The 10,072-nt window shown below is 39.6% G+C and overlaps 1 protein-coding gene across 1 annotated transcript; it reads left to right on the top strand.

Moving 5' to 3' along the window:
* The first annotated feature begins 2,184 nt into the window (after positions 1-2,184).
* Positions 2,185-2,709, top strand: LOC122659168 (zinc-finger homeodomain protein 11-like). The gene has a single exon (XM_043854310.1). It carries the CDS (start codon positions 2,185-2,187, stop codon positions 2,707-2,709), a length of 525 nt encoding a protein of 174 aa, XP_043710245.1.
* The last annotated feature ends 7,363 nt before the right edge of the window (positions 2,710-10,072 follow it).

Raw genomic sequence — 10,072 nt, 5'->3', positions numbered from 1 at the left:
TAAGGACTGGGCCCTCCGGGTAAGAGATTCCACCAAACTGTTCTCCCTTGGAGTAAAAACAAAAGTATATGATTCCAAACTTGATGCCAGATACGTGATATATTTTAAATGATAGGGATGACTGAAATTGGTGGATTGGTTCGATCGCCATTGAGTAGTGAAATCAGTACTTTGTTTTCAGATTCAACAATCAAATGGTCCAAACTATCTTCAATAGCTTGAAGGACGCTTATCCAAATTGCCAATGCTTCACCGATGAGAATAATTATGAACATAGCCAGTTCGAACGTTGCATGTAATGATCTGCCATAGTTATCCCCGAAAATAAATCCAAAACCCCAAAAGAGCTACTAGGTACCATAAATTCATCACAATTAAACTTCAAACAGCCTCTTATGGGAGGCTCCTATGATGAAACTTGTAATGGAGTGCTATCAAACGTGGTGGCAATTGGATGGAGAGTGTATGATTCTTGGTACTTAGTAAAGGCCTGATGGGCTTGATCAATAATGTGTTCGGGAGACCATGAATGCTTTTTGAAAACAAAAACATTATGAGCCCGCCAAATCTACCATGCAATGAAGCTGCAAATATAAGTGGTATCCTCGTACCCAAAAAAAATATATAAGTGGTATACCTATACATTCTCTTCCCATGGACTCTCAAAGCCTCCCAAATCTTCACCCAAAGGTGTATAATGGGTGTAGTTAAAACTGGTGCAATATAAGATAATGTACTACCAAACCACACCACCCTCGCGCAAGGGCATGCAAAAAGGACATGATCAATAGTTTCCATAGTCTCTCCACATTTTACACCTTCCACCTCCAATGGAATTTTTCGATGGGATAAAGCTTTCGTCGTTGCTCGTCCATACACACATACAAGCCAAAAGAACGATCTAATTTTGGAAGAGTATGATAGGACCATATTTTCTTCCATACCACCAACGGCATTGCTCTTATTGATGATGAAGGATAATGCTAGAGACGAAGCATCAATCATACTATTAGCACATATAACATTATAAGCGGACTTCACACTATGGCATCCATTTGGGGCTTCTCCCCAGATTAAGGTATCATCCCTTGGAAATAATAGATGAATTTCAAGGATTGCCTTAATGTCATTTGGGTGAAGGTAGGATTCCATAAGATGGACCTCCAACACTTATTATCCGCATCAATAAGATCAGATACAAAATGAAATGGACATGTATTTGGGTGAGGTTGTTGTAGCTTGAAGTTGGATAGGATTGGAACCTATTGGTCGTTCTAAATATTGATTTGGTCCCCTTCCCCCCCCCCTCTATCACACTATAGCTTTGTTTGTTTCCTTATTTTATGGGAAATAGAGGGCAATATGAAAGGACAAACCAAGTGGGTGGTATGTAGAGCATTTTTTCAAAGTATAATATCACATATAATAAGAGTTTCGAGTAAGTTACACGGTCATAGTTAAAAACTTTCATTTTTCTTTTCAAAGCTGATTTCATTTCCCTACCCTTCCTTTTACTTGCAACTAAACAGAGGCTACAAGTATGTTGATTAAATCGTTATACAACTGAACATCCTTCTTATCTATCAAAATTTTCAATTGACTAAACACTCTTATCGATCAAATATTGAAAGTCAAGCCTTCTTACGGAACATCCTTAATTGTTGATCAATCCTACCTAATCGATCAATTAGAGGACTGACTAAATAAGATGTTTTTTATAGTGTACATTAAAAAGGGTGTACCCAGTGCACTAGGCTCCCGCCACTACGGGGTGTGGGGAGGGTCATAATGGGGTCATAATGTACACAACCTTACACCTAATTTCATAGAGAGTTTGTTTCTAGACTCGAAGCAGTGACCAATTGGTCAAAATGAAGTAACCTTACCATTGCACTAAGACCCGCCCGCTAATGCAAAAAAAAATACATTGAAAACGTACCCAAAATGGAGATCTTTCACGAATATCATTAAAGGCTCCTCAGTCAAACAGTTTGACTCAAACTGCCGAAATAAAGAAAACTTACCAAACAGATAGTAACGCCCCAAGTAAATTTAGCTAGACCATCTTCACTTTAACTCGTATATACCAAAACCAAAACTATATTTATTACACCATTGTTAACATTAAGACTGCACTATTATATATGTTAGAGAAGGTTCAGATGTTCAAACACTAAAAAAGACATGGAGAACCCTAAGCAAGAGTTTGTGTACGATGCTTGTTTGAGAAATCATGCAGCAAACTTTGGTGGCCATGCCACAGACGGATGTCGAGCATTTTTCCCAACCGCTGGTGGCTCCCATTGTGAGGCATGTGAGTGCCACCAGAAGAAAGTTGTGGTAGGAAGTGGTTTTGGTGATGATAGGAAGGGAGAGAGTAGCAGTCACACTGTGAAGGTTAAAACAGAGGAGATCAAAGTGAGTGAGGATAGTGAGGAGGAGGAGGAGAAGAAGCAGTTACAGCAGCTCATGGTAGCGGAGCAGCTACAGCAGCAACATAAGGATCAAGTGGTGGTGCAGATGAGTAAGGGGAGGAGGCCAAGGACAAAGTTCACGGAGGAGCAGAGGCTTTGGATGTTTGCATTTGCAAAAAGTCTTGGTTGGAGAATGCAGAGAAATAGGTGGGATGAGATCAACCAGTTCTGTCAACAAATTGGGGTGTCCAGGCATGTTTTCAAGGTTTGGATCCACAACCATAAGAATCGTTGATATTTTCATTTGGGTTGGGTTCAAGCTGGTGATTTAGGTAGTTGGGGATAGGGTACACTTGTTTTCCCAAGTGGACAATCGTATCAATAATCTACCCCATGGCAAATATGGCATCTAGTATATAACTTTTTTCGTTTTTCTATGTAGTGTCAATGTTGCTTTGTTCGGTAGCCTACATGTAGGCTTATATAGTCATGTCCTGTTTCTTTCCATTTTAGGTTCTTCTTTGCAAAAAGTTTAGCTCTTTTTTTCTCTCCATCCCCTCCCCCTCCATCTCCCCCCCCATAAGAAAAAAAAAATTAAAAAAAAAACCTCAATCATTAAACTAGATCTTGGTCTACTCCCTAATTATGGTGTTCATTTTGTTCCGTAATTATCACTTAAAAGAGCTATATTGAGTTCTTAAGTGATATTCTATTATTTTAATTAGTTGTTAAATAATCCAATCCAAATATTTTGATTCCAGTGAATATTAGTAGGGAAGAATCTACAATTCACTCCCAACTATAATGGGGTCTGTTCTTTCTTTTTTGAGAGAAAGAGCAATGGCAGTGCAGATGACAGAATCATTCATGTGGGACCCACATAGTTAGAATAGAAGAGAGAAAATAATAAAGAATCCTATGTGAGAGAGAAATAGCGAATGGACATGCATCTGGGCGAGGGTGTTGTAGCTTGAAGTCGGGTAGGTTTGGAACCCATTGATCATCCCAAATATTGACTTGGTCCCTTTCCCCTTTCACACTATAGCTTTGTTTGTATGCTTGAATCAATGTATAATTTCTTGTGGGCATTGTGGAGTATTTTTTGGGATGTTTTGTTTCCTTTTTATGGGTTACATTAATGGGCAGACTCAGTGGGTGCCATGTAGAGAATTTTCACAAAGTATAATACCACATATGGTAAGAGTTCTGAGTAAGTTACACTGTCATAGTTACTAAACTTTCATTTTTCTTGTCAAAGCTAATTTCACTTCCCTACCCTTCCTTTTACTTGCAGCATGTATGATGATTTCATTTGAAAAAATCATTATACAATTAGACATTCTTCTTATCTATCAAAGTTTTCAATTGACCAAACACTCTTAACGATAAAAGATTGAAAATCAGGCCCTCTTACAGAACAACATACGTAATTGTTGATGAATCCTACTTGATTGATCAATCAGAGGACTGACTAAATATGATGTTTTATAAAATATAAATTAAAAAGGGTGTACCTAGTGCACAAGGCTTGTGGGTTCTGGGGAGGGTCATAAGGTCCGCAAGCTTACCCATGCTTTTATAGAGCGGCTGTTTTTAGACTTGAACCCATGACCACTTGGTCACATTGGAGCAACCTTACCGTTCCACCAAGGCCTGCCCTCTAAAAAAACAAAAAAAATGCATTTAAAACGTGCCCAAAATGAAGATCTTTAAAGAATATCTTTAAAGGCTCCTAAGTCAAACAGTTTGACTCAAACTATCGAAATAAAGAAAACTTACCAAACAGATAAGCATTAACATGGAGGTGACGAATTGGCTGATGGATAATGCTAAACATCCGTGGCCTTGGGAACTTTTCCATTTACTATATGATATTAGACTTTATTTTCTTCTTATGGGTCTATAACTATTATTAAGCAACCAAAATCTCTTATCTTGCCATCTCTTAGGTTGGCACAACACTTCGGCACTTTGTATGTTAGATTTGTTGGATTTTATTTTAATCTAATTAGTTTTTTATGTTCATAAAAAAAATGCCCAAAGTAAATTTAACCATACCTTCTTAACTTTAACTCCTACAAGCTAAAGCCAAAACTGTATTTATTACACCATTGTTATCACTAAGACTGCATTATTATATATGTAAGAGAAGGTTCAGATATTTGAACACTAAAAAAAAATGTAGAACCCCAAGCAAGAGTGTGTGTACGGTGGCTACATTAGAAATCATTCAGCAAAGCTTGGCGGCCATGCCACAAATGGTTGTCAAGTATTCTTCCCAACCGTTAGTGGCTCCCAATGTGGAGCATGTGAGTGCCACCAAAACTTCCACCAGAAGATAGTTGTGGTAGGCAGCGGTTGTGGTGATGATAAGAAGGGAGAGAGTAACAGTCACACTATGAAGGTTAAAATAGAGGAGGTGGAAGTGAGTGAGGACAGTGAGGAGGAGGAGAAGAAGTTGCAGAGCTCATGGTAGAAGAGCATCTACGGCAACAACAAAAGGATCCAGTGGTGGAGCAGATGAGCAAGGAAAGAAGGAAGTTCACGGAGGAGCAGAGGCATTAGATGTCTGCATTTGCAACAAGGCTTGGGTGGAGAATGCAAAGAAATTTGTGGCATGATATCAACAAGTTTTGTTAGTAAATTGGGGTGTCCAGGTATGTTCTCAAGGTCTGGCTCCACAACCATAAGAATCATTGATGATTTTCATTTGGGTCCGGTTCAGGTTGGTCATTTGGGTAGTTGGGGGTAGGGTACACTTTTTTTTCCAAGTGGGCAGCCGTATCATAGTCTGCCCCATGGTAGATATGGTGTCTTGTATATAACTTTTTCGTTTTTTCTATGCAGAGTCAGTGTTGTTTTATTTGGTAGCCTGCATGTAAGCTTGTATAGCCATGCCATGTTTCTTCCCATTTTTTATTCTTCTATGCAAAAGTTTAACTTCTTTTTTTCTCTCTCCCTCCCCTCCCCCTCCCCCTCCCCACCCCCCAACCAAAAACAAAACCTCAAATCTTTAAATTAGATCTTGATCTACTCTCTGATTATGGTCTCCATACTTAATTATTGTATTTTAATTAGTTGTTAAATAATTTAATCCAATTCTTTTGATTCCAATGAATAATAGTGCGGAAGAATCTACACCTCAATCCCATCTTTAATGGGGTATATTCTTTCATTTTAAAGAGAAAGAGTAATGGCGGTGCGGATGACAGAATCATTCACATGTTACCCATACAGTCAGAATAGAAGAGGGAAAATAATAAAGAATCCTATGTGAGAGAGAAATAGTACTCTTTTTTTTTTAAGACAGAAATAGTACTCTAGCGCAATGAAAAATGTTTTCACAAAATAGTGTAGCTCTCACTTCAACTTAGTGTGAGTCCCACTGTAAATGGAGGATTATTTCTATTGAGAGGATCTGTTAGTAACCAAGCTGGTTACAATAGATTTTGTAACGACTTTCTTTTTTTTTTTTTTTTACCATTATTCTTAAGAAATTACAATCTTTTAAAATGAGGATAATTTTGTAATTGGACTATCTTAAATTCAAAGCAAATTTAATTATGTAAATTCTCATTTGCAATTGCTAAAGACCAACCCTACACTTTCGTTCAATACTTCTGCAAATTACAATAAGAATGACTTGTTTGGGTCTTCATGACCATGGAGGAAGGAGATGGTGGTTGATTCTAAAAAGCCAACTCCTGTCAGCAGAGTAAGGAGATAAATGTCGATTCAAATGACCATAATGCCCTCTATTATATATCAAAATTTTCCACCTCCATCATTGTTTAATGAGTTTGTGAGAGGAATAGTCCCTCTCTGATGTTGTATTGTTGTTATGATGATTGCAACCACAGTGGAGACACCTGTGATGCTAAACCAGATGAAGGTGGGGTGGAGCTCAAACCCATTAATTTATGTATGAAATGTATCAAAAATCTTTAAAGATTGAGAATCATGTGTAGGGTTCTTAAATTACTTAAACCTAAAACCCAATTTAGCGTGACTATCAAAATCGGACTCATAGATTTATTAGGAACGAGGCTACAATTTAGCATTGGTAGGGTTCCTCTTTCTCACGTAAAATCAATGAGAATTCAAACACGCCATGTTAATTGGGAAGAATCAAATGATGCGAACGAATCTATAGGCCTATCACTTTCTATGGTGATATCTGATATATTAGCAAGACACGACTCGCCACGAAGCACCCCATTTTTTCAAACTTCTACTTTACTCCATTAACTCTCTATGAGACTCGAAGGAGTGGGGGACTTATGATATGTATAGGATCTGGTCTCTAATGATACCGTGACACGTGTAACAAGGCAAGCCAAAATACAACTTACAAGGTAAGTACCAGAGATCAAGTTGGACTGGGTTGGACCCTCAAGCACAGTCTCACACCAGAATCATGCGCAAGGAACTTTAAATGTGTACTATAAAGAACACGATCACTGACAACACCAGCTCAGCCACTGACAAATTTTGTTAATAGTTCCCGCCCTAATTCCTGGCCTGCTTAAGGAATACTTCACTCCAAGGCAAAGAGGACATTTTCGACGACATCATATAAATAAGGAAACTATGACCAGACAAAAGGTAAGAACAAGTAAGAGTAAGCACAGGTGGACTGCAATCTCTCTCTCTCTCTCTCTCTCTCTCTCTCTAAACTACATTCTCCATTGGAGGCTGGTCGTACAGCTTTGACACTGGCTTTCTGTATCCGACCCCCGATAACTGTTGTTTATCTCTAAGATCTGACTTAGGCATCAGAAGGTCTCACGGAGTTAGGTTTGGGCTACTCATCTGTTCTATCGATTAGTTTGGTTTCCATGTGTGCAGGTCTAAACCAGACCGTCGGAGGATCTCAACAACAATAGATTGGCGCCCGCCGTGGGGCCTGACCAGAAATTAGCCACAAAGCAGAGATCTATCAATCATGACAAGTAGGATCGACGAGAGAAAAATGAGGCTATGATCGAAGAACAAAAATCTTTCTCCGATGATGACTAATCAGTAGTTGGATGCTCAATTGCCGACGAACTCTCCAGACTATAGTGGTGACCATCACAACCACCAAGAAGAAGCTTTTCTCCACAATAGTGGAACAGATCCAAATGCTCCAGCTACTTAGAGTCAGTTTGCAGCTATGGAGCGAAGGATGGAACTGATGATGAAGATAATCCTGTAAAACAATGAGCAACTAGGAAGCAAGGGTCGCAATCCTCTAATTCATCAAAACCACCCCCAGGAGGAGGATAGCAAGTCAAACTCCAGCAAATCCGAACGGGATCACCCCACGCCTACTCGTGACCATCCAGATTGTGAAGATCAGCCAAATCAACATGAAAACATCCAACAACATCGCAACAACAAGTACCACACAGGAACAATTGGTGACAGGTTCATAAAGAAGAAATCGCCCTTAGGAGAACCTTGGAAGCAAAGAATCAACCAAACTTGGCTGACAAGGTCCAGGAATTACAGAAGAATGGAGTGGATTCAAAGAATCCAAAATCCTCGATTAAAGGAGTCCAACGATCTCAACTTCTCCATTGAGACGGCCATGTCTGATAAGATAATGAAAGCGTCGCTCCCTTAAGGTTTCAAGATGCTTTTGAATCCAAAATCCCCGATCGAAGGAGACCAATGATCTCAACTTCTCCACTGAGGCGGCCTTGTCTGATGAGATAATGAGAGCGTCGCTCCCTCAAGATTTCAAGATGTCGACAATCAAGAGTTATGATGGAACTATTGGACAAGTGTGTGTCCATCAAACCCAGTTCGGTCTGGTTCAACCTGGTTCACCTTTGTATTGAACATTTATACATTTTAGTTTAATATTGTCACATGCGATATAAATTTTTTGAGCATTATGTGTCCGTAAGTTATACTTAAAATGGTAGTCACGACTAGGGTTTGGGCCGGGCACCCTTATCATATGGTCATCGCATTGGGTATGCCTAGACATGTGATGTCAGGGTACGAATGCAAGTGCTCACATGTTTGATGTTTGCATTGGCGAAGAATCTACTTTGTTGATTCCCTCATGTATTACTGCCAGATGTAGGAAGGGATAGACATGTGTCACCGACACCCTGTACTTGAGGGAACCCTGTCACTACAAAGTGTGATCGCATTCTTTGGTTCATCAATGACTGAGACTCAAGCGAGTCAAAGCCGGTGTTTTGGGAATGCGTGAACACTTTGTGAGTGAAGGAGTTATCCAACACGGTCACCACTGTCCGATTGGGGAACACCAAGATAGAGACTGCTCGTGCATGGTCGGATCGAAATCGGATCCGCCACCATTTGGAAATGGTTTTGCAAAATTTATTTTACATAAAATGATACATTATGTATAGTTATTTCAAATAAAGTGTTTTATCGAGTTTTGCGGGACCCGATCGGATACACAGATGCTCTTATATGGACATGTACTATGGATTGGGGTTTGGCAGTACATGTGTACATGCCCTAGATTCCATAATGATGGTGTTGATTAGTGGGGGGGTTGTATATGATAAATTGTTATCATATAGGGAGTTATTTGGAATTTGCTAATTTAATTGGCTCTTTATTTAATTAATGGATTTGGTGCTAATTGTAATTATCCATTAATAATTAAATAAAGAATCTAATTAATACTTTCCCTATTAGATTCTGCTTCTTCATCTGTGTAGCACTTTGAGTTTAAACAGAACTGCTAGACTGAGAGAGAGAGAGTCAGACTCTCACTAGGGCTCTATTAAATCTATCTAGGATTTAATTAAACCCTATTATTATAAATAGGGGACCAAAAATACGCAGAAGAGAAGCTCTCCATGTTTTTGGAGCAGACACTCTCTCTCCTGCATTTTTGGTTTCTCTCTCTCCCTCTTGTGATCTCTCTTCTTCTTCTTGCTTCTTCTCTCACCTGTGTTTGAGAGTTAGGGTTTGTGAAACCCTAGATCTGTGCTGAGGAGCTTGAAGGCATCTGGGATTGGCGTGTAGAACCTTGGTAGCACCATTGGAGGTTCAGATCTGTTTGCTTGGAGCGCTCATTGGAGGAAGAACCACTGTTTATTGGAGGAGCAACACTTGAGGCTCACCAGGTTAGCAGTTCTTTATTAATTCCTTCTGTTCATTGATTATTAATATTCATGGGATGCGAAAGAAACTCGAATCGATTTATTTTCGCTGCGTATTCGAGTATGGGATGACCCCTCTTGCCATGTGATGACTAGAGATGTATTTTCTCTGTCCCTAATGTGTTCTATAATTACGTGGGACACATGAGGGAAGGAGAAACCCTAATAGGGATGCACCAAGGTTCTCATGGGCAACCATGGGAAACCCTAAAATTTATTAGGGGCACTCAAGGGACACCATGGGATACCCCAGGGCGTGCAATACCCTAATTGGTTTATAATTGGTTTCCCTAGGGAACCATGTTTTGATCCCTGGACCGTTGTTTGACCAACAGGAACTATAGACCCGATGGAGCACCTCAAAAACTTCAAAACCGTGATACTACTCCCTGGAGCTCCAAATCTGATCATGTGCAGAGCCTTCCCTGTCACACTTACTTCAGAAGCCAGAGCTTGGTTTGATCGCACCACATATATATAATGAATAAGAGGGAGGTTGTGCACAAGAGATTGCCATAACCC

The sequence above is a fragment of the Telopea speciosissima genome, chromosome 4, assembly GCF_018873765.1.
Source record: "Telopea speciosissima isolate NSW1024214 ecotype Mountain lineage chromosome 4, Tspe_v1, whole genome shotgun sequence".
In the NCBI taxonomy this organism is placed as follows: Eukaryota; Viridiplantae; Streptophyta; class Magnoliopsida; order Proteales; family Proteaceae; genus Telopea; species Telopea speciosissima.
Note: the sequence above shows the minus strand (reverse complement) of the source record. Positions and strands in the feature narration are given on the sequence as shown.

Coding starts and splice junctions, on each gene's coding strand:
- LOC122659168 (XM_043854310.1), top strand. CDS start 2,185: ATGGAGAACCCTAAGCAAGAGTTTGTGTACGATGCTTGTTTGAGAAAT.